At 46.4% G+C, this 24,595-nt stretch overlaps 1 protein-coding gene across 7 annotated transcripts in view; it reads right to left on the reverse strand.

Annotated features, from left to right (window-relative positions):
* COQ8A (coenzyme Q8A) overlaps positions 1-24,595 on the reverse strand; it is a 73,129-nt gene that overhangs the window by 34,310 nt on the left and 14,224 nt on the right. For 6 of the 7 annotated variants that reach the window (XM_065590564.1, XM_008175049.4, XM_065590566.1 and 3 more), the window contains 4 exons: positions 17,278-17,470; positions 13,626-14,036; positions 12,346-12,412; positions 1,281-1,355 (listed from right to left, as the gene is read on the reverse strand). In XM_065590564.1, coding sequence (XP_065446636.1) covers positions 1,281-1,355; positions 12,346-12,412; positions 13,626-14,036; positions 17,278-17,454 — 730 coding nt within the window. In that variant the 5' untranslated portion in view covers positions 17,455-17,470. Of the gene's footprint in view, positions 1-1,280; positions 1,356-12,345; positions 12,413-13,625; positions 14,037-17,277; positions 17,471-19,478; positions 19,550-24,595 lie in introns of those variants that run through there. The other variant, XM_042848548.2, reaches the window with a different exon arrangement.

Consider the following 24,595-nt stretch of genomic DNA (forward strand, 5'->3'; position numbering starts at 1 on the left):
CGTGCTACCCTACGCAGGAGGTCCTGATGAACACAGATCTATGGGGGGCGGCCCAGAGACAGAGGTGCCTGCCACAACCTAGTCAGCATCCTATATCTAAGCAGACTCCCATTTCCTTTTAGGAATACTGAGCCTCCAGTTACAAAAGCCAGGATTTCAAGGATGGTGGTCAGAACTAAAGGGCAAGAGTCAGAAAGATGCTCAGCTCCAACACTGGCTACACCATGAACTCTCTGTTAACTTGCGTGGTACCAAGACCCCCGTTGTGTCAAGTCAAATATAACAGCAGGGATATTGGGTGGCAGGCAGGAACTTCATGGAAAGTGATGCTGCATCTGATCCAAGCTTTTGTGGATAGAAAACAGAACAAGAACATCTACCCAGCCACAAACCCTGAGTAAGCTGCTTTCTTCCAGAGTAGGAAAAAAGATCATGTTCATATCTATCTTCCACGCCTCAGTACAATGGATTGCACTAACTGTTCCCTACCATTATGTGGGGCTGGAACTCTCCCAACTAGAATATAGGTGCAGAAAAGCAGTAAAGTTAATTCAGACCAACGCCAGTGGGCAAAGGAGACGTACCCAGAAACAACATCCCTTTTCTTAAATTGGGGGATGAGACAAGGAAGACAGGAGGAAATGCAAAGTCTGGTATAAACCTGCTTGTATGGCACATAGCCTTTTCTTTGTGCATGTCTACAGAATAGTCAAGAGAAAGATACTGAAAAAAGTGAAATGCCAATTTAGTGTCTGAATAAGTTATTTTCCCATGGGTTTTTTACAGCAGTCATCACCTGAGTATCAAATAGGTAGAATATTGCTGAAGGTCAAGCAAGTCTTTATTACTTCAATCACTAACACCACAAGGTTTCAGACATTAAGGCCTGGTCTACTCTCAGTTTTTGTACTAGTATAAGTATTTCAGTCAGGGGTGTGGGGTTGGTTTGTTTGTTTTTTAAACCTGAATAGTTAGACCAGTAGAGCTTACTCCCCTTTCCTTATGGAATAAGCTATATCGGTTGAAGCACCTTTGCACCCATAGAGCTGTGTATGTACAAGGTAAGTTGGTAAAGCAGTACAACCTGTATTTATGAGGTTAAAAAGAAATTAACTCAACCAAAAGAAACTGGGGGGAAAAAACCACTCCACTCCTAACATACAGCATCACAATCACAACCTTTGGAGACCTCTCAGGATTTTATTCTTCTACACAGTAGAGAATGCCTAAGAGAAAGCAACTAGGTTTTCTGTTCAAAACAAGCACACCAGAAAGCTCACCATTGCGTTCTTCATGTCTAAGGCTCTTCTTTGCAACTTCTGCCAAGGCCCCAATGCCAAGACCAACAGCTAGTCCTTTAAAACAAGAGGAAAAACAAACAAGTCAGTGGTGAATGAGCACAAATATGCCATCTGTGTATGCTTAAGCCATTTGATACATTCAGAGGATACTGAGAGGTAGCTCTTTTGAAATCAGCCTTGACTGCATGGACTGCAGAAATATCTGCTTTTCCTACCGATAGGGAAGACAAGACTTTAGCATTTATAAATGTACAAAGTAACTTGATTAGATCTGGCTTTTATGATAGTATAAGCTAACAATTCAACACTAACCCACCCTTCTCCTAGATCTCTTCATTCACTCTGGCACGTCAGGGCTATATTATTATTGACGAAAAAGTTCTAGAATACTCAGCTCACAAGCATGCTGCAAAAGAGTGAAGCAGTAGGGTTCCACACTCCAGTTGTAGCGAAGCTTTAAAAAGTCACCCTGGAGGAAGTCTATTTGGGAAGGTAGGTTACAATACTGCTTTTGATAGCACAGTTCTCAGGAAAGAAAAATTCTCCCGTTCACACTCGTCAAGGAAATTGCAAACATGTTCGGACACAGAGGTTGCTAGCGAAGTTTCAATGGTAGAGGCAGAGGCTTAAGCCAAATCTACACAATAAAACCACCAATCACATTCATAAGCAGCTAGCAACATTGTTGGGTCTAAATGCCAATTGTGCCCAAGCCATCAACATGGTTTAACAACAAGGTCTGGCCTATGTTATATAGGACAGTGATCTTCAAACTGCAGGTTGCCACCCAGTACCGGGTCATGGAATGAATGTAAGGCACTAGGTCGAACCACCAACTGGGCTGTTAAAAGTTCTTTTGGCGGTGCTGCCTGGCTAAGGCAGGCTAGTCCCTACCTGTTCTGACACTGTGCTGCGCCCCGGAAGTGGCCATCAGCAGGTCTGGCTCCTAGGCAAGGGGGTCACGGGGCTCCATGCACTGCCCCCGCCCGAGCACCGGCTCCACACTCCCATTGGCCAGGAACTGGGGGGGTGGAGCCGCTTGGGCGCCTCCTGTCCACGGTGCTAGGACAGGCAGGAAGCCTGCCTTATCACCCCTGCTGTGTCGCTGACTGGGAGCCGCCCGAGGTAAGCCCGTGCCCCAACCGCCTGCCCCAGTCTTGAGCCCCTCCCCCCATACTCAGAGCCACCTCCTGAACCCCAAACCCCTCATCCCTGACCCCACCCCAGAGCCCTGACCCCCTCTTGCATCCCAACCTCCTGTCCCAGTCATGAGCCCCCTCCCACACCCTGAACCCCTCATTCCTGGCACCACCCCACAGCCCTCAGCCCCACACTCCAACCCTCTGCCCCAGCCCTGAGCCCCTCCCACTCCCAAACCCCTCATCCCCAGCTCCGTTGGGTCACGGACATCAACAATTTTCTTCATCTGGGTCACCAGAAAAAGGTTGAAAACCACTGATGTAGGAGGTCAGGCTGAGATGATCAGAGCAGACCTTTCTGGACCTTGGAATCGATAAATGCCACCTGCACTGTAACTGTCTCCTCAGCTTGTGCAGCACTTAAATCAGTGCTCCCCCCTAAAAGCTGAGTGGGAATCCAAGAGCTATGGCGATAGCCACGCACTACCTTTGCTAGGGATATAGGCTGGCTTCCTTCCTTCATTCTTTCAGGCCGTAACGTTTAATTTGCTGGTTAAGTCAGGACCCCAATGGTATTAAGGTAACCAAGCCAGCCAGCCCTACATCTCAGCTCTGCAAATCAGGATATCCCAGAATGCACTGCCCCACATACTGCTAGCATATGTTCCATATGTATGTCCTCCAAGGACTGTAGCCCCTGCTGAGCACCCTGGGATAGTATCCCATAATGCACTGATACAAAACAGCCAGGCAACATGTACAGACACACAAGGACAACTAATATGGTTGTGCTTGGAGATGGGAGGGTACTTGTGTACTAAAAACAAGAGTTCTGTGGTGCCAGTTTAACAAATATGGGCCCAAACCAGCTGACACTCTTGGCATAATGGGTCTCTCTCCTTCCTCCCAATTAATTCTAACTCCCCGTAAGATTTTAACTGATATATGTACTCTCCACTCAGAACATAGCTCCACCTTTATCTCAGACATTAACTTCTCCACAACCTAAACACCCAGTGCAAGGTTAGGCATTGCCACAAGCAGCTCCAGTGATGTTACAGTGGCTTATTATTAAACATTAACCAGCAGGGATTATTTTTCTTTGACTGATTACATTTCTGTTTACATATTTTATTCTGATAAGGCAGTTCACTTTCAAACTGAACTTTCAACCTCTTGTATTGAGATTTGACAATATATGAAGCATGCAAGTTAAATAATAAAACTCTTCACTTAATAGCATCTTTTAGAGGATCTCAACATGTTTTTAAAAAGGTAAGGATTTTGAAGCTATCAACAGTAATAAACCTCTCAGATAATTAGTTACAGGACCAATAACCTTGCTCATGCTGAATAATTGTGTAGCCATATAGCCTCAGCAGTTGATAGCAGGGAATAACCAAGGCTGTTTTGGTCCCACAACCAAACATATACCTGACTGGGCATAACTTGACAATAAAGGTTAGAGCCTAAGTTCCCTGTAAGCTGCGCGGCCACACAGGCGCTCAGGGAAGCCACCTGGCCGGGACCTGCCACAGCCGGGGGAGGGGCACCACTTCTGCTCCCTCTCCCCCAACCCCAGACCTGCCACAGCCAGGGAAGAGGTGGGCCCCAACCCCAGAGCTGCTGCAGCAGGGAGAGGCACCTCCTCCCCCCCCCAGCCAAGGTGCTGCTGCGGGGAGAGCTAGTGGGAGTCCTCTCTCCCAGCGGATCACCCTCCTGCACCCCAAACTCCTCATCCCCAGCCTCACCCAAGAGCCGCACCCCCAGCCCGGAGCCCCCTCCCACACTCCAAACCCCTTGGACCCACCCCCGCCACAGGAATCTTATTATGTGCACCAATATGGAAGTGATGTGTCACACATTACCTCCATATTGGTGCACATAAAATTCATTCCGCACATGTATGGGAAAAATTAGAGGGAACACTGGGTTAGAGCCACTGAAGGACAACATGAAGACACTCAAAGATGTCAGACTCCATCCAGTAGATTGCAGGCACTAGTGATGGGCAGAAAACAAGAATTCTATTTCATGAAAAATGATGGTTTCAGAATTTGTTTTCATTCCATACTGGAACAAGATGGAGACCTTTCAAAGTTTTTTCACAAGAGAAACCACAAACAAAAGACACCTCTGAATCAGATAGAACATGCACTCAAATCTGGGTCTCCCAACTACAGATGGAGTAATTTTTCTAGGAAAGGTTTTTAATCAGAAAATGCTTATTCATTGGGAAGGATTCTGAGGTCCAAGACAGGAAGGAGCTATTGGCTATGGCCTCCTTCCCAATGTGGACCTGAAAAACTTTCTTGATGAATCAGCATTTTCTGATTATAAAACCTTTCCTTGAAAAATTCCTCTCTAGGTGACACACATGCAATAGCAAGCACTATATTACAGAACTAACAGTAGCAAGCAAAAAGAATCAGACAGGAAGATTTTAAGAGAGCAAAGAGTCCTCACCAAAAGAACAAGGAGTCTGGTGGCACCTTAAAGACTAACAGATTTATTTGGGCATAAGCTTTCATGGGAAAAACCTCACTTCTTCAGATACATCTGAAGGTTTTTACCCACCAAAGCTTACGCCCAAATAAATCTGTTAGTCTTTAAGGTGCCACCAGACTCCTTGTTGTTTTTGTAGATACAGACTAACAAGGCTACCCTCTGATACTTGATACTCCCCAAAAGGCAATTTTCTAGGTTGTGAATGAGTGCTGACATCAAGCTCCAAGATATAGCTCATTTAGCACCAGATCTGTTGGTAACACTCCCATTCAGAGGTCTGTTTTATTGTTACCGCAATTCTAAACTAGTTTGGCTCTAACTGGTCTCTACAGTGTCCCACTCAAATGAAAGACTAGGGACCAGATTCTATCTCAGTTACCAGTGTTAATCAGGAGCAATTCTAGCACACTTAGAAGTACTTTTTGCTTTACAATATTACAACTGAGATCAGAGTCTGGCCTAGTGCTCTTCATCCCTCACCCTAAAGAGTTTCTAATCCAAATTTAAAAACTACAACGCAACAATTCACCCTGCGAAGAGGCTGCAAGGGTTTACACTGTATAGAGCAAGGGATTAAAAAGGAGTTTGTTAAAAGTAGCACTTCTTAAATTGGAAAATTCAGTGGGATTTTCTAGCAGAAAACGAGTAACAAGTGTCAGCCAACAACTGCTCAAAACAGGAGAAGAAAAAAAATAGGCTTAGGCAAGCTTAAGCCTTGGCTGTTTTTATACTCCTGCCCCTAAAGACTTAAAGGCTATCAGCATCACTGTGGTGGTCTGAATCTGATTGAGTTATGGTCCTGTGAGCATTATACTGAAATTCAGTGCAACAACCCCACAGCAGGTCTGCTGATACAATGAACTATTTGGAAATGTAACAGGGAATAAGACAATATACAAATCTGGTCTAAACACAGTGGGGGAGGGAAGAAAGTGCCCTTGGGGTGGGTGGGATCCTGCTGCTTTGATTGTTGCTATACAGCAACAAAGTCTGCAAAGACAGTAACTGACTGTACTGCAAACCCACTCCATTCATCAAGAAAAAGCGAACAAGCCAGGCAACAAGCTAGTACAAATATTTTAAATAACTTGAAGACTTTTATTCCCATGAAGAACACATCAGGCAGTCCCCTCCTCAAGACCTGGTGCATTTCTCTGGTCCCTAAGGCTTACACAGAGCACTTTTTTTTACATCTGAGTTTTCACAGTTTCATGTCTCTCTCTATTCCCCTTCCTGTTATTTACTGTAAAGTTGCAAAATTAAAAAATTAAGAGCACAGGCCTAATTCATCGCTGGTCGTGTAACTCCATTGACGGCAACAGAATTACACTAGGGACTAGTTTGAGCTTTATTTTAAAAACACTACATTTCCTTTTCACTAAACTCATTTAGCATTCATTGTTTATGGGCTCTTTAGGGTATTTCTCGGCTCACACAACAAAGACAGTTCACAAGAAGGGTTAAGGGGAAGGTGACCAAGCAAATATTGCGAATATTTAGGCTTGGCAGAATTTGCTCTAAATAGATAGATGTGGGTAAACATCTAGCTCAGCTGACAGACTGAAATCCACAAAAAGATATTGATCAGTAACAGTTGGTGGGAGTGCAGCCTCCCCTCCTTGCTCCTGAAGGGATCAGATGTCACTGGCCTTGTTGCAGTGCAGAGAGTCCTGGCTCTCATGGGCCCACTCCCTCATTCCTGTGATAGCTGGACAGCAATGGGCTCTGTGAGCTTCTGCAGGGCCAGTGACACGGCTACAGTCCTGGCCCAGCAGAGCAGAGACCCCCAGCCAGGACAACAAGGACAAAAAGCACTCACCGCAGGGGTGGCCACCTTGGTGCTGAATGGCTATGTCCTCCTCCTCCTCATGGCCCTAGGATTCTGCTCTGCCATGCCAAGAGCGCAGGCTGCCCTTCCCCCCTTTACCTATCCCTTGTGCCTGCAGGGATCTGATGTCACCAGCCAACTACAGAGAGCCCATGAAGGCCCTGCTCACTCACTCAGCAGCCAGAAGTGTGGGAGCCATCCCTTGGCAGGAACTGTTCAGAAGCATCCAGGGATGGCTCCCATCCTCCTCCTTGCATCCCTGGCTGGGAGTCTCTGCTTTGCCATGCCCAGACCACAGCCTCCCCCGCACCTTGCACCCTGGGTGTCTTGGGCCCCTTGACCATGCAGGGAGCCCCACTATCAACACTGCCCTAACCTTAACCCCAACCCCCAATCCTACACCCCACTTAATTTCCAGCAACTGTAAATATTAAAAAAATAAAAAAATTATTTCAATTGTCAAAATTAGGGGGGGGGGGAATTGAATCCTGCCAAGCCTACAAATACTGCAAGGGATTGATTAGACCCAACAAGACACTAATTTCAAGAAAATCCATTAATATTTGTTTTTCCAAACTTCTTCTACATACTCACCATCCCAAAGGCTGTGGTTTTCAGCCTACACTACCTGACTGTTTACCTCTGAATACCTCTGATTTTCAGAGGGGCTGAGCATCCAGCGCTCCCAGTGAAGTCAACAGGAGATGAAGCTGCTCAGCACCTCTGGAGAGAAAATAAACAAGTCTGCTGGTGTCAAAACATAAAGTGCAACCGTCAACTATGCTTTACCCAGGCATATGGGTAACTTCAAGGCTACAGCCTACAGCTTTCTTTTCCACCGGTGTATTGTTTTAGACATTTCCCAGGTGCCTGCTAGTTCCCATTACGCTACAAACTAAATGAAAACATGAGCCATCCTGAAAGCAGGTCCGTTCCAAAGGAATGCGCTCACTGAGCAACTGACATAACAAAGCTGATGGATGCTGAACAGTTTGCTACCACTCTGCACAGCTTGCCAAGCTCTGAAGGTGAAAGGTATTTTCCCCTCTAGCAGCATGTGCTCTGGGTATGGTCATGTTGTACACTGCAAGCATTATACAGAGTGCTGCAGTGCAGGACAGATTGACCATCTGCGTGTGACAGCTTTGCACAGCATGAATCTAGCCATTGGCATAGATTCCTACTAGTTTCCTGAGCACTAAACTCACCCCCAAAAATGTAAACAAAGTAATCATCAGTCCTGAAAATATTTTAATACAATAAAAAGAACGGACCCCATATATTATGGTTGCGCCTGTACTTTGTGGTGAGTTGCTCAGAAACCAATTACAGCTAGAATGACTCCACTGGAAGTTTCTAGCATTTAATAGCCTCAATAAAACACTAAGCTCAGCAGAACCAAGCATGTATAATGCATGCAAGGAGAGACCAAAGTTCAATGAAGGAATTTACTTCTAGTCAGCATTAAATTCCAATTAGTTCAGTGTTCTATGCACACACTGCAGGAAAGAATCCTCAAGCTTTAAGGCAGTCTACACCTCTGCTCCCAGAAAGGCTGTGATTCCAGGCAAGTTCCCAGCAACAGACCACATACTTCCCTAATAAATCAGAAGTTTCCCATCTCATAAGAAAATGAGAACTAAAACTGCTACTGTCCCGCCTCAAGAAAGTTGGAGAAAGGTCAAATGCACTCTAGACTCTACATCTTTTTAATCCATATTCACCTCTCAAGCAGAAATCTATCCCAGCTATACAATATACTCTCTAAAAATTTCTTCCCCATCCCATATGCATCTTCAAATGAGATCACTGACATGTAAAGCCCTCTCTCAAAGTTCAGGGAGAACAAACAACTCAACTCATTGTCAATTTCCTTGCTTTTAGAAGTCAGGTTAGACTCCAATGGACAAGGGCAATGATCCTTCTATACAAAGACAGCAAAGCCACTACCACCGCTAAGTATCGTAACAGGCAGCTGATGGAACAGAAAAGACCATATCCCAATGCCAAGTGTTTTCGTCAGATCACTGCACTCTTGTTCTCACACACAATCTCAATCGCTTCAACGTTCTAAGGAATATAAGTAGATGTGCTGTTAATTCCCATTAACCTGTGAGGTATGGTCACTCTAGGGGTTCCCCTTCACTGTTCAACATTTTGTCTTTCTTGCCCTGCCTCTTTTCTGCAGCATATCTCAGGCTAGGTCTACATTACCCGCCTGAATCGGCGGGTAGAAATCGACCTCTCGGGGATCGATTTATCGCGTCCCGACGGGACGCGACAATCGATCCCCGAATCGGCGCTCTTACTCCACCAGCGGAGGTGGGAGTAAGCGCCGCCGACAGAAAGCCGCAGAAGTCGATTTTGCCGCCGTCCTCACAGCGGGGTAAGTCGGCTGCGATACGTCGAATTCAGCTACGCTATTCACGTAGCTGAATTTGCGTATCTTAAATCGACTCCCCCCTGTAGTGTAGATGTACCCTCAGACTCCTTTCTGCAGCCGTTCCCAACTGCTGGCAGTGTAACTGCTACCTCTCTTTAGATCATCCTAGGTGCAGTCTTCCTGTCTCCAGCACATCTTCTATTGAGAGTGCAAGCACCTCCAATAACCAGGCCCTGAGCTTTGAAGTTACTGTGATTACTGCTGCAGAGCAGTTCAAGGAATCTCACATAGGCAGTATACACAGCACTAGAGTTTTAAAATGTATTGTAAAGATTTAAGGAGAAAAGGGTCTTCACCTCATCAGATTAAAACAAGTAAAGTAAAACCACTGTCTGGAGTTACCAGATATGGATTTGCAGTATAATGTTTTTATTATTAAGTACATGTGCTGGCCAAAAACAGTTCTAAACTTAGAGTAAATAATGTACAGAAGCTGCCTTTAGCTGTAAACGGAGCCAAGTCTCCGCACATACAGACCCCACACTTGCTTAAAGTATTCTGAAGTTACAGTTCTCTCTCTCAAGCCAGCCAAGACCCAGGTCTCTTAATTAAGGAGCTTTCCCTCTTACTCCTGATGATCCATCATTCTCCTGATTCTGTGTTACCTCCTCCTTACTTCAGAGGAGAAAGACTCCTTCAAACATTAGCCAACCCACCCAGCCACCAAAGGAGAGGCTTTGCCTATTGAATCAACCCACCTGTTGCTTAACACCTATTAAGAGGCTAACAAGATCACAGAGAAGATCATACTTCTCCTTATTGTTGCAGAAAAGGCTTATCAGTTCCTGACACTATCAAGGAAGAACCCATGGCAGTGGGGAAAACTGAACAAAACCCCCTCTGTTCCTTCACCAAGATCGGAAAAAGCAAACCAGGAACCAAGAACAACAGGCTGAAAGTAACAGCCCAGCTGTTCTTGACCTCAATTTCAAGCTCCTCAGAAAGGAGAGTGATGTATGGAGGAGTGGTATGTTTTCCAAGTGACCCTGACTGTAAACAATGTATTCCCTGCCCCTCCCTGTTTTTTTTTTTTTTGTTTTTTTTTTTAATATTAAAAAGTTTCACTTCTCTCCTCCCCACCCACTAAGGGTAACTTTCCAGCTTGAAGCATGAGTCAGCCATTCCTCATGCCACAGTCTTGAATGCAGAGACCTGGAGCTGTATACCCACAGTACTGAAAGTCCAGAGACAAACAGCATGGACAGTTGCCATTTCACATCAAGCAGCTGTCAGCAGGCAGCTAGGATAAATCTGGTTACATGGAAAATATGAACAGACAGCAGTAATGCAACATGCTTTCTTCAAAACATGGGTTAGGGTGCAGGAAGCACTAATGTCAGTGCTTCAGGTCGGAGGAGGCCTGTAAGCTCTCAGAGCTTCAAAAAAAATTGTTTTAAAAGAGATGCTGTTATTCTAAGAAGTGAATCGTGATGCATTGTCCTCTTTATGCAGCAGAGCAGAATGAGGTGGATAAGGAACCCTGCACTGAAATGCAGAGCTCAGATTCCCTGCAGGTGTTAAGAGTCTTCTCCCCACATCCTGCAATTTAAGTGTTGCTTATCCTAAGCAAAGCTACACTGCAAGGAACTGTTCCTTTCCAGTGCTTTCCAGCATGCGTAATACACACCCCCCCCCCCCCCCCCAATACAAGTAGGCTAAGGGGACTACTCCTGTGCACTGGCAGGTCTGAACATGGTATTAATACTCTGGGGATGTCTAGAGAGAGAGAGAGAGAGAGAGAGAGAGAGAGAGAGAGAGAGAGAGAGAGAGAGAGAGAGAGAGAGAGTGTGTGTGTGTGTGTGTGTGTGTGTGTGTGTGTGTGTGTGTGTGTGTGTGTGTGTGTGTGTGTGTGTGTGTGTGTGTGTGTGTGTGTGTGTGTGTGTGTGTGTGTGTGTGTGTGTGTGTGTGGAGCAGATTTTGTGAAGTCCTTATAGGTGTGAGAGGCTCTAAAACCACTACTTGAGAGAAAACTCACAATGTAATTATGCTGCATTTATCTATAAACAATATGATCACATCTAAGCAAAAGGCTGCAAGTTTATTGATTGCAGAATAGGGGACTGGGAGTCATGCACTTCCACGAGCATTTTCCCATTTGTAATCTGGGTGTAATACTTCCCTTATCTCACAGGGAGGATACTGTGCAGTTTCATTAACATTTGTTATGCCCTTTGAAATCCCCAGATGCAACGTGTTATGCAAGTGCCAGCTATTATTACTGCTATAAAGATGTTTATCTTAAAAAGCACCTATTCTTTCAATACGAGCCCAATCCTGCAAGCCATTCGTGCACAGAAATCCCGCTGATTTCAGTGAGAATTCTTCACAAGGAAAGCTTGTAGGATCAGGCCCTACATAATCTTCCAATTAGAAAGTGGTTTATTAACGAGTTAAATGCATCGACCATGTCTGTTCTGCAGGTAAGCTCCCCATCCTCCACCAGAATAATACATTTCATAACATCTGGCCACTAATCAAGTGAACAGTATGGATCAGTTCAAACCAAGGCAAGCTACTGTAGTACTTCATGCTGCTGAAGTAACCAGAGGAACGTTTCCCTCGAAAATAAATAAATAAATAAATAAATATGCAAGTCTGCAGGAGCAGAGGCATTTTTATTGGATAACAGGTAACTAAAAAACCAAAGGTGAAGGAACAGAGTATTATCAAGAAGAGTAGCAGCGCCCTACCAAATCCTCCACACAGAACTTCTAAGACTATCTTGTGTTTCCACTAGAGGCAGACTGCTACATGGCAGCCGGATAATACAGGAGAGAAGAAAGTGACAAAGAGCCAGGTCTCAGAACATACGCATCATAACAACTTTGGGGGTTTGGCCTCTGCAATGCGTCCCACTGTACCGTGGGCCAGATTCATCCCTGCTGCAACTCCACTCAGATTAGTGGATGAGATCTGTAACCATAATAAAGCAGCATGAGCTGAGCATTGATCCAAATCAGCCATTTGTAGCAAGGCACATGCTAACCGAGTCCTTAACTGGAACAGAGGTGGTTAGTGTTCATTACACTCAGCTCTTCCCTGCTACCTCACCATCAGCACCCTCATGGTCATTGACTAATACAAATACATGCACAAGTCCCAGGCCCTCACACACACACCCCTCACCTCCAAAGTTAGCGAGTCTCCCAAGCCGTGTGACTGGCACCTTCCGCTCTCGGGCCCGTTCACTTAGCTGCATGATTGGAAGAAACAAAATAAGAAAAAATCCACAGTGAAACTCAGCTAGGAGAGGTTGATGCTACCAAAGAAAATAACATAACTTATTTGATGCTTTAAGACCTACACCAAGCTAGAAATCAGCATCCCACAAATCCCACCCTAGGTATTTCTAGGGCACTGATCCCTGTAGCCTCTAGAAGCTCATGTTTTTCCAAGTGAACACAGTGTACCATGCAAATTGTAAACCGAAGCAAACATTAAACATCTCCAGTGGCAAATACTGGGGGAGCCATGGAGAGGAAGCAAAAGGGATTAAAAGGTTTGTGTTCATGTCTAAGTAGACCCTATAGCTAACTTGGCCACCCTTTGATCTACAGGACACATACCTTGCATTAGTGAAGTTAATCCTCTTGAAAGTTACCAGGTTCATAGCACTATAGACTACCCCTCCAGTTACAGGTGCAGTACAAGCACAAGTGGGTTTACTAAAAGCAGCCCAATGGGTTAAATTAACTGTGAATCCTGGTAACATCTGGAGTGGGGTTTGAGAAGGAGAGAGAGACAGATCAATGATGGCAAATCTTTTTGCTGTGCACTCTCTCATTCCACTATAGTTTCTCCTCCTTCTTTCACATGAGGGCAAGGTGCAGCATTTGCAAGATTATGCCATTCTTAGGTATGTTTATACTCTGGGGTGGAAGTTCAAGCTTCCCATATGCTATCCTAATAGTGGGGGCCACCCTGACCTGAAGGGATCACACACTCAGTTCAGAGGAATTCAACATATTGTGCCCACTCAATCTTTCACACCCCTACTGAGACTGCCTACAGCTGTCTGCACCTGCTCCATGTCTCAGTCTGCAAGCCAAGAGTAAATATAGACCCTTAATTATCCTAAGCATGCAATGGCACCCGAGGGCCCAGCATGGGGAGTGACAGGTGAGCACCTGTTAATAGAGAACAATTCTAATTTCATGTACACATTTTAACCATCCTCTCACAGAAGATGAATGGGGGGGGAGGGGAGTGACAGAACAACATTGCATAGACTAAAATTAAAAAAAAACAAACAAAAACAAACAAAAACAAACAAACAAAAAACCAGACACCGTTCCCTTTACCACCCACGTAGCAATAAGCCAAATTCGGAGGAAGAGCAGGAGGAGAGGGTGAAGAAGGGTGATTGTGTGGCTAAAGCAGAGGACTGGAAATTAATAAATACATACCATTTGTTTGTGAGGTTTGTGTTCCGGATCGGTTTTGGCCTGCCTGGCTTTATCAATATCTTCAGCTGTTAGCCCACTGACAGAGGAATGGTCCTGGTGAAAAGCCCTGTTTTGCCCAAAAACAGCAGCAAACGGATTTCCAGGGTCCCTAAAGCCTCCAAATAGCTTTGCATTCACTTTGGCGGAGAAAGGAATCTGCCCTGGGCTTGCATCTCCAATCTCGCTGACATTTCTAAAAGGTCCGTTTGTGGCGTAGGTGTAAGCTGGACCCTCTGTACCACTACCTTTGTCGGGCTGGCCTGGAGATGAGAAGTCCTTTGTAGCATTTGACGACTCTGGCCCCGAGAAATTGTAATCGCTCCCAAAATCCTCACCAAGATCAGTTAAGTTTTCTTGCTGTTTACCCAGATCCTGCAAGTAACATTGGAATGGGTCAGAAACCAGAAATTTAAAAAACCCCACAGGACACTCGAAGACCCTCTTAAATGGGAGTGTAACTAGGTCGTGCTGATTTCAAGGGGAGGTACTCAGGTATATCCAGTCAATCCCACATCATAGGTACACAGGAAGGTACAAGAATTCTGGAGACCATTTATATGGAACACAGTACTTAGCTACTATAGCGATGGGTGCAACAGACCTGATGACAGAAATGATCTGCTATCTCCCTCCCCCCAGCACCCCTCACACATCCTTCCATCACTCAAGACTTTAGTTTTTATCCTTCTTGCACTCTTCCCCATTATTCATAGTTTAGGTATTTTTACACCTTAAACTCTTTCAGAAGTACTAGTCGAACATCTAATTGTAGAGCAGTTTAGCTCAACCCCACATGGCTGATCCCATAAACAGAAAATAGTATTTCTTTAACCAGCCAGCAAGTTATTGTAGTATTGTACATTTCACTGTGAGCATGATTATTTTGCGCTTAAAGCAAGGGTGTGACCTCACAGCTAAGCTCAATGTGAGGTGTTGCCGGGAAAAGTTTTCCAACCTAGCTCTGCCAACACACTTGGGTCCTGACTTGTGATACCGGCCTTGCTATTCCAGATATCTGCGAATACTGCAAAGTGATTGGCAGTATCAAAGCAAGAAACAAAGCATTAACTCAATGAACTGTCTAGTGCCCCTGGGACTCCAGTTACCTGCCTCAGCCATTGACCCTGTTGCTGAGAACTGTAACCAAATCAATGTTTTAATTCTTATACAGTCAGGCGGACAGCAGCATATTCTAGGCTCTTTCCCAAATGCTAATTATTTCCCCCCCATTTGAGGAAGAAATGCAGGACACAGCCCTTCCTGTTATGCAAGCAGGTCTCGTGTAATTCCCAGCACCAACATTACTGAGGGAGGAAAAAATCTTTAATCAGTGCGGCAGCAGCAGCCACCTCCTACCAGGGTATGAAAAGCGCAAATTTCTTCTCTTCATACTTAATAAGAATTATCTTAAGTCTTAAATGGTCAATATTTGGCAAGGGCTGCAAGGGATGGAGACCGTTTCATTTACTGCAGAAGGTTCTTTTTTCCATCTAGTAATATACATTCTTTCCTGCCAAAGCCGATCAGAACACAAAAGTACTGTCATATTAGACCCTGGGACCAGAGAGATCGAAGAAGAGTTTTAAAATAAATATTGTAAACCTGGGATGGCAAAAGGAAAACTAAAATTAAGGTAACGGCAGCCAAAAAGTTATCACAACAAGCACTGACAACCAGCTACACTTAGGGGGCTCTGCAGGTCACCAAAATCATGGCAAACTTCAACCAAAAAAAGACAGAGTCACAAGATTTTAAGGCCAGAAGGGACCATTATTATGAATGATCATGTAGCCAGGTGTCCTGTATAATGCAGGCCATAGAATCTCATCCATTAATTACAGCATCAAGCCCATAACTTGTGTTTCAGCTATAGCATCTCTTTTAGAAAGACATGCAAGTTTTGATTTAAAGACTCATGTCCTCCCAGGGCACTAAGCACCAGATTTTCAAGAGATGTCAACACCCTGGGTGTGGAGCACTTTTGTAAGTCTGGCCACAAGGATCACAATAGGCACTCCTGAGCGCTTTTGAAAATCTGGCCTTTATTTAGGTTCCTATATGGGAAAATGACTCCTTTGAAATTCCAGCCCAATTGTGGGCACTGAACACTTGAAAATCTGGCCCTGAGTTCTTCAGAAAATACTACCTGTGCCAAGGGGTATGGCAGAAGAGTTGCAAAGCAGCAGAATTCCACAGAGGAAACAAGAACTGGCTAAGTGCAACGGTAGAAAAAATTCACCTTATACAAGTCCATTCTCACAGCCAAATGAGAGGTAATCTTTAGCAACCGAAGTTTGTAAATATTTAAGCTGCTGACCTTCCCTTTTCAATCTTAGTCAGACCTTAACTTTTGACAAGAAAGCTTTTGGTCCATAACCGGGATTCCCAGGCATTACCACAATACAACTAAGTTATCTGGAGGGACAAAAAATTCCTACTGGATATTTATCCTACTGGAGAACAAGATCTCCCATTCGCTTTGTGTTTTCATACCACAGTCTCAGGAAAGAGTCCTCCAAACCTTAAATCCTCAGCCTCAGCTCATGACTCTTTCCCGGGGAAAACAAAAAAGCAGCCATGAACAGTAGGCCTCCCAGGTATGTCTTCGCACTTGGAACACACCATGCTGCCCTTTTGTGCTTGCATCTCAGGCCGAGAGCATTGCTCTCAAAAGCACTTCAGAGTGCATGACTCATCCATATGCCAATCCCTTCACCTGTGCACAGAAACAGGAAGATGTGTGCCCATTCCATTCACCCAACAAAAGACAGGTACCCAAGCACTCTGGTTTGGTTGTGCGTGAGTCACTCAAAGATGCTGTATTTCAAGAATGCTGAAGAATGAGGTTAAAAAAAAAAGATCCCCCACCCAAACTGTAGAAATCACTATTTTGACAACGTTGATTTAAGATAATGTTTTTCAATATTCTAGGAGCTATCACCTGAATTTTCCATGGTTTAGTATTAACAATCCGTGCCTCAGAATACCAGCAGACCTTGTCTATGGTCTCAGCATCCTGCAGCAGCTGGAAGGACCCTATGTTACTCCTAGGGGAATTCTGTGCAGAATTTATGTCCCCCTTCTTTCCTTCCCGGCAGAAAAATGATTTTGATGGGGAAGCAAAGGGAAGCCACGAGAGTGGTCATGCAACCCTCCCCAGCACTATGTTTTGGGTGCCCAGGGCAGCCGGCAGAGAGGCAAATCACTGTGGGGCAGGACTTAGGACTAGGGAAGACCCACCTGGTGGCTCCTACCCTGTGCCGGGCTCAGCTGCTAGTCGTGGCTAGGGAGGATGGGACTTCCTCATCCCCTGCATAGCATCCGGGACAAAGTCAAACCCACCACACAGTGTTCTCCCACTGCTGTGCAGCCAGTGGCCTGTGCTACCCAATGCCATGCTGGAGCCTCCACATTTATTTGACAAATAAAATTTGCAGAATTTTAAAATATTGTGCGCAGAATTTTTAATTTTTTTTGGCACAGAATGCCCTCATGAGTACCACCCATTACCTCTTAGACAGACGACGCCTTTCACAGACAAGCAATGTACAACCTGTGAGAGAAAGAAGCCTTCGCTCTGGGAAATGGTGAACGCATACAAAGTCTTCCTTACCTGCATCTTTCCCATGGCAGCACTGAATTGCTCTTCAACAGTGGTCTGAAAGGTCCTTGCAATGATAACTGCATCGCCACCAACAACTCCTTGCCGCAGCTGTCCTACTTGGGTTTCTATGATGGCCTTACTGAGCTTAGCCAAGCCTCTGATCAGCATGATGGCATCACCTGCCATGACTGACCCTTCAGCGCTGAAAAACACAATAGAGAATCATGGAATACAGCAACAGTAAGTAGTTGAAGACTTTCTCTTATCAAATTGCTCATGAGAGTCCTGTGCTTCCCTGCAGAAAATGGCAGGGAAGCAAAGGGAAGCCGGGGGGGAGGGAGGCGGGAGAGAGATGTGATTATGGGCACAGTGTTGGGGAGGAATTGCCTCCCCAAAAAAAACACAGGCAAGGGATGGAGGGCACATGGGGTTACATGCCACACACACACCCCATTTCTGCAAGCATAGAGCTGCCCAGCTGAAGGAGGCTGCCTCTGAATCTGCAGCTGGGTCCTAATGCCAGGTGTGCTCCCCTTCTGTGTGCCTTTCTGTTTTCTGTGCAACAGTGAGTGCCTGTGGTGGGGCTGGGTGGGGGAGGGGAAGGGGGAAATGAGGGAAGAAGGGGTGAGAGGGTGGGGGAAAAGGCAATTGGGAAGGAAGGGGGAGGAATAAGGCAGGGGGAGGGGAATGTGGGAGTGAGGGGAGGCAGTGGCAGAAGAAAAGGAAACAGGGGAATCATGGGGGGAAGCAGGACCCCGGCATGCGGCATCCCCTCAGCAGCAGCTGGGGCTCCCCTGTTAAGCAGACCCATCAAACCCTCATCCTGACAAGCCCCATCTCCTGGACCCCTCTGATGAGCCCTCCACACCCAAACCCCCACTCGAAGCCCCATTCCCCCAGCACCCAGACCCCCCACTTAGTCTCCCAGACCCAGACCTCCCCTGCTGAGCCACAACCGCCTTCACCTGGATCCCCTGCAGAAACCCACTGCACCTGCACCCAAAACCCCCAATGTGCCCCTGTGCATCCAGATCTCCCACTGAGCCACCCACACCCAGAAACCTCTCACCCCACACGTGGATCCCCACCCACAGAGCCCTCCATACTTGGATCTTGCTGGGCTGAACCTGCCGCCCACACCTGGTGCACCTGGCATAGAGGGGCAGGCCCAGCCCTTGCACTGTGTCAGGGTCAGGTGCAGTCTCACTGCCAAGTCCCTGTACTGGGAGAGGTGGGGGCTTCAGGGTGATCTACCTCAATGCAGTCAGTGGCCTGTGCTCCCCACTGCCATGCTGGAGCTACATTTCTTTATTGACAAATAAAATTTGTAGAGTTTTGCAGAATTTTAAAATATCATGTGCATAATTTTTGGTACATAATTTTCAATATTTTGGTGCATAATTCCCTCAGGAATAAATTGCCCTCCGCCCCCTTTGGGCAACTGCTTATCTTAGGAATCTCCACTTAGAGATCCTATAGCCAATTGGCCAACCTGAATGCCAGCCAGAAAGAAGCCCTGTTCCTACAAATGTGCACAAAGGACACTATTTCAGGACTCGCATACCTTCTGATTAATACAGAACTGTTCTAGGGAAGGCAGAGTTAGGTAAAGCCAATACATTTAGGTATATGGTCCCACTTCCCTTCCTACTCTATTCACACAAGCATCAGTGTACGTGTTTGACATCTGATTATCAAGGTTTGAAAGATTTCCTTAATATCTTCACCCAGACTAGCAGGAGGTAGAATACCTGAAACTGCCATGCTCTCTCATTTGCATACCCACCACACCCATGCCTTATTAATTTACATGGACGCATCTTCAGTCCCCCACCAGTAAGTAAATCCTGACACTGCAGTCTAGTTAGTTAATTTTGTCCCACCAAAAATAGCATTACTAGCCCCCGTTTCACCACATGCACCCCAGTGGGTCAATTCTCAGCTCTCACAGACACACGAAGTTAGACTTGTTCTCAGCTGTCCCGTTCCAACCATCTGCAACAAGTCAATTCTCCTGCACCACCTCCTGGTCATGAAAGAGGTACGCAGCCTCCCACCTACAACTTTTCATGTGGGCCACTCCGCTGCTCCCTTTTCTTAAATGAGAAGCATGGTTGCACTGCTCTGTTTCCCTTCACTCCCCACCCATACTAGAGCAGCACTCCTGCCTCTCTTCCCCCCCTCCTGAAAAAAAACTAGTGGCACTTAACCATTCTGCTGTTTTCCTCCCCCTTCCTAAGTAGGGGCCAGCAGGCTCCGCAACCATGCTCACATGGACGAAGTTTCTTCTCACTTCTTTTTAGATGACAAATCTAAGGAACTCTCCCAGACTGAGGTGTCACTAGAGGAGGTTTTGGAACAAAATAAGCTAAACAGTAATAAGTCACCAGGACCAGATGGTATTCACCCAAGAGTTCTGAAGGAACTCAAATGTGAGATTGTAGAACTACTAACTGTAATTTGTAACCTATCATTTAAATCAGCTTCTGTACCAAATGACTGGAGAATAGCTAATGCAGGGGTCAGCAACCGATGGCACGCGAGCCGATTTTTAATGGCATGCTGGAGCCTGCCGGGACTCCGGCGTGCCATTAAAAATCCTGCCCAGCCCGTTCTCCTCTGCCCTCCACTCCCCTCACGGGGGCAGAGAGCAGAAGCATAGCCGTGTGCACGGGGTGGGCAAATGGCCCCACTCTCCCAGCACGGCAAGCCGCGGGGTCCGCACTCCTGGGCCAGAGCACCGGGCCGAGCGCAGCAAGCTGCCGGCCCCTCCCCCGCCTTCTCCCCTCCCCTGGAGCCCTACTGCCGCACGCGCAGCGCTCTGGGGGTCGGGGCTACGCGTCCCCGCGGGGCAGTGTTTGGCTCCGCGGGGAGGCAGAAACGCTCCCCGCTCAACCAGAGCCCTGCCACCGCGCGCGCAGAGCTCTGAGGTGCGGGGTGGTGCGCTCCCACAGGACAGCGTATCTGGCTCTGCGTGGAGTCTCATGGTAAGGGGTCGGGAGCCAGGGGGGTTGGATAAGGGGTGGGGGCAGTCAGGGGACAGGGAGCAGGGTGGGGTCCCGGAGGGAGGGGTGTTAGGGATGGGGGGTCTCTGGAGGGGGCAGTCAGGGAGCAGGGGGGGGTTGGATGGGGTATGGGAGTCCCAGGGTCTGTCGGGGGGGAGGGTGGATAGGGTTCAGGGCAGTCAGGGGACAGGGAGCAAGGAGGGTCCGGGGGGGGCAATTAGTGTGTGGGGGGGTCTCTGGAGGGGGTGGTCAGGGGACAAGGAGCTGGGGGGGGTTATATGAGTCGGGAGTTCTGGGGGTCCTGTCAGAGGGCAGGGAATGATTGGATAGGCATGGGAGTCCCGGGGGTCTGGCTGGCGGCGGGGGTATGGATAAGGGTCGGGGCAGTCAGGGGACAGGTAGGGGGTAGGATCCAGTCAGGACAGGAGGTCCTGGGGGGCAGTTGGGGGCAGGGGTTCCAGGAGAGAGTAGTCAGGGGACAAGGAGCAGGGGGGTTGGGAGTTCTTAGGGGAGCAGTCACCCAGCCCTCTCCCCTGAGCTCTGACCCCCCACACACACCCCGCCCTCTGCCCTGAGCCCCGCACACACCCCAGGCCCCTGCACCTCCCTCATACACACCCAGCCCTCTGCTTGACTCCTTCATCCCACCCCCACAACCCTTTAGTTTAGTTATATAATATATAGACTTATAGAGAGAGACCTTCTAAAAAACATTAAAATGTATTACTGGCACGCAAAACCTTAAATTAGAGTAAATAAATGAAGACTCGGCACACTGCTTCTGAAAGGTTGCCGTCCTCTGAGCTGATGTGACACCAATTTTTAAAGAGGGCTCCAGGGGTGATCCCAGCAATTACAGGCCAGCAAGCCTGACTTCAGTACCGGGCAAACTGGTTGAAACTATAGTAAAGAACAAAATGTCAGACACATACATGAACATAATTTGTTGGGGGGAGGGGGGGGAAGAATCAACATGGTTTTTGTAAAGGGAAACCATGCCTCACCAATCTACTAGAATTCTTTGAGGGTGTCCACAAGCATGTGAACAAGGGGGATCCAGTGGATATAGTGTACTTAAGATTTTCAGAAAGCCTTTAACAAGTCCCTCACCAAAGGCTCTTAAGCAAAAAACTGTCATGGGATAAAAGGGAGGCCCTCTCATGGATCGGTAACTGATTAAATGATAGGAAACAAAGTGTAGGGGGACCCAGCCCCCTCTCCAACCCTCCCCCCCCCGCTCTCTGTCCCCTGACTGCCCCAACCCCATCCACACCTACGCCCCTAACCACCCGCCGGGACCCCAGCCCCTATCCGCCACCCCACCCCCGTTCCCTGACTGCCCCGACCCCTATCCACACCTCCACTGCTAACCGCCCCCATTCCCTGTCCCCTGACTGCCGACCCCCTATCCGATCCCCCCTGCTTCCTGTCCCCTGACTGCCCCAACCCCTATCCACACCCCCACCCCCTGACAGGACCCCAGGACTCCCACTGTAAGGGGACCCTGCCCCCTATCCAACCCCCCCCTGCTCCCTGATTGCCCCACCCCCTATTCACACCCACACACCCCTAACTGCCCCCATCTGACCCCCCCCCCGCTCCCTGCCCCCTGACAGGCCCCCCCGGGACTCCCATGCCTATCCAACCCCCCTGTTCCCCGTCCCCTGACCACCACCACCCAGAACCTCCGCCCCATCCAACCACCCCCTGCTCCCTGTCGCCCAACTGCCCCCCGGGACCTCACCCCCTATCCAACCCCCCCATAGTTCGCCCACCTCTGCGCTACAGTAATCCAAATAAATAAGCCAAAAGTGCTTTCTTCTGAGCATAACTTTTCCTTATATTGGAAGAGCTATGAGTGCAACATAAATAGGACACTCACTACTCTGCGTGTTCTGCCAAGCACGTTTGCAGTTACAGGCAAAACAGTGTTTTCAGTTTATTTCACTTTCGTCTCCAGCAACTTCACTGTACTAATGGTCCTCCACAACAGTTTTCAGGATTCCGAAATGTCTCCTATCCAGTCCTGGCTCACTCACCCACTCTGATAGAGAACATAGAGGCATACACTTAGGCACAGGATGCCTTCTAAGGCTTGATCCCCAGTTGGAGAATTCTCTATACTGGCCTCCAGACAACGTCCTTAACACTTCTGGCTGCAGCCTCCATTGGGCACTGCCAGAGGGACTGTGTATTTAAACTGTTTCCTGGGTAACTGCAAAGGCATGTTTTCATTTTTAGAGTGTGTTCTGTCAACACATATATGTGCACAATGATTTTAAACGGTTAGTACATTCAAGCGCTATAAACTCAGACAACAGCACGTATGATATTACACCCTACTGCAAGCCATTAATGACTGAATCCAGTTATTTTCTGAGCAAATGCAAAGACCTTTCTTGTAAGCAAGCTCCATTTATCAATCACATAGAAGTGGCATGTGTTTCCTTGCACTAAGATAGCTGAATTCCAGGGAAACCTAACTGTTTCTGTAACTCAAGTTACAGAAGTATTTGTTTAACACAGCAGAATAATCAATGCCCAAGACTAAGGGTAGCTAATCTCCAGTCCAAAGTAACAAAGAAATATTATAAATTATGTGGGCCATGCTCTAATTACAGCATAAATCACACAGCCAGAAACATAGGTGCTGACAGTGTACTTGTGGCACAATGAAACCAAATATATATTAGAATTAAGGCTCCGCGTGCCACTTTTTTGCAGGGGTCACTTTGTATGATGTACCTATAGGCTTCAGAATGGTAAAAAAAAAAAAGAGACCAAATAAAACTGACTTCTGAATCTCTCTGCTTTGAAGAGTTTAAAGTCAGCCTCTGAATATTAATGCAAAGTTTCTTTATGTATTTTTAAACTTAAAAACTGTCTTGTAATATAAGGAAAGAGGTTTACTGCATCTATCAACAGGAGGGTTTTTTCACCCATAAATACCGGAAGTTTTTGCTAGGTCTTAACTTAAAGAAGTATCTGCAGCATTATCCCTGCAAATCAGACTGAGGGGAAAAAAGTAGCCAGTATAGTATTTCAACTTAGACAATAATGCTAAGTATACAAATTCACCATTATGAAGTAGTTAGGGTTTAATCTTGTGTTTGCAGTAATGCAGGCAAAGATCACTGTTGAACACACACTTCATCTTTTACACACTTGGAGCAATGAAAGAGATGGTGCAGTAACAGCTACCAGAGCAAAACCAATGGAATCAGGGAAAATAAGGGATTGATTTTTAACATGGAGTCCTTCTAATAAAAGTTTAAATCAAACTATCTGGGTGAGAGGAAGAGAAGTTCATGAAATGGTTCTGTTACCATACCTAAAAGAATGTGGGTGATAAGACTATTTTGGAAGTCTTATTAATTTTGAAATTAATAGAGAAGCTAAAGTCACAAATGGAAATCATATATTGCTCAATGTGTCCTCATCCTCCACTGCTAAATATATCAATGAGCAAATATGACCAGTTCCCCTTTGTTAGTTTTAGCTGTAAGAGCAATATTGGGTCAAATTTGCTGCTGACAAACCACCGCTGATTTCTATGGGATTACATCCACTTCTGCCTGAAAGAAATTTAACCCTACCACCACTAAGTGCACTGTCTGCCATTTTAAAAATTCAAAAGCCTCAGTGATGTGCCCGTCCTGAGCTGCAGAAGGGCAATTTACTAGAAGCAAGGCATACAATCTGGTACTCCTTCATTCAGCTAAAGAGACATGGTGAGCTCATTTTTATAAAGAGGTGGGGAGGAACGTCACAAAAGTATTTAAAATACTCAGTGTTACATTTTCCTATGCAATATTTTTAGGGTATCAAATCAGAAGCCACCACACTAAATAGTCCCAGAGTCCACTATGAAGCAAGATTTGAAAGAAGGCTCCAAATCTCCTACTATATTAAATCCCATTACAAACATCAAAAAGTAGATCATATGAAGGAAAAGGGCTTATTCACACATGGCTAAATTGGAAATAAGTTTGCTTGCTTAACTGTATACAGGGAATACAGAGTATTCCTGATATGCTTTGTTTTGGGTTTTTTTTTTTTTATTGTTTTTTGGTAGAAAAAAAAGAATAAGACCCATAATAATGCCCTGGACAGCTTACATTCTACCTTGATCAAAACCTGGGCACAGCAGAGGTGCATGAAGAGGGGAGAACACAGTGCTAAGGAGGCCACCAACAAATGAAGGCTGACAGAAACAGAAGTGAGTCTCAAACAAGCTCAATGCTCAGGAGAGCACATAAAACTCTTATTCCGGAAGGGATGCGGAAAGCAGAAGTCAATGGGACTACCAGGGCAAGGAGAGG

Source organism: Chrysemys picta, chromosome 3, assembly GCF_011386835.1.
Source record: "Chrysemys picta bellii isolate R12L10 chromosome 3, ASM1138683v2, whole genome shotgun sequence".
Lineage (NCBI taxonomy): Eukaryota > Metazoa > Chordata > Testudines > Emydidae > Chrysemys > Chrysemys picta.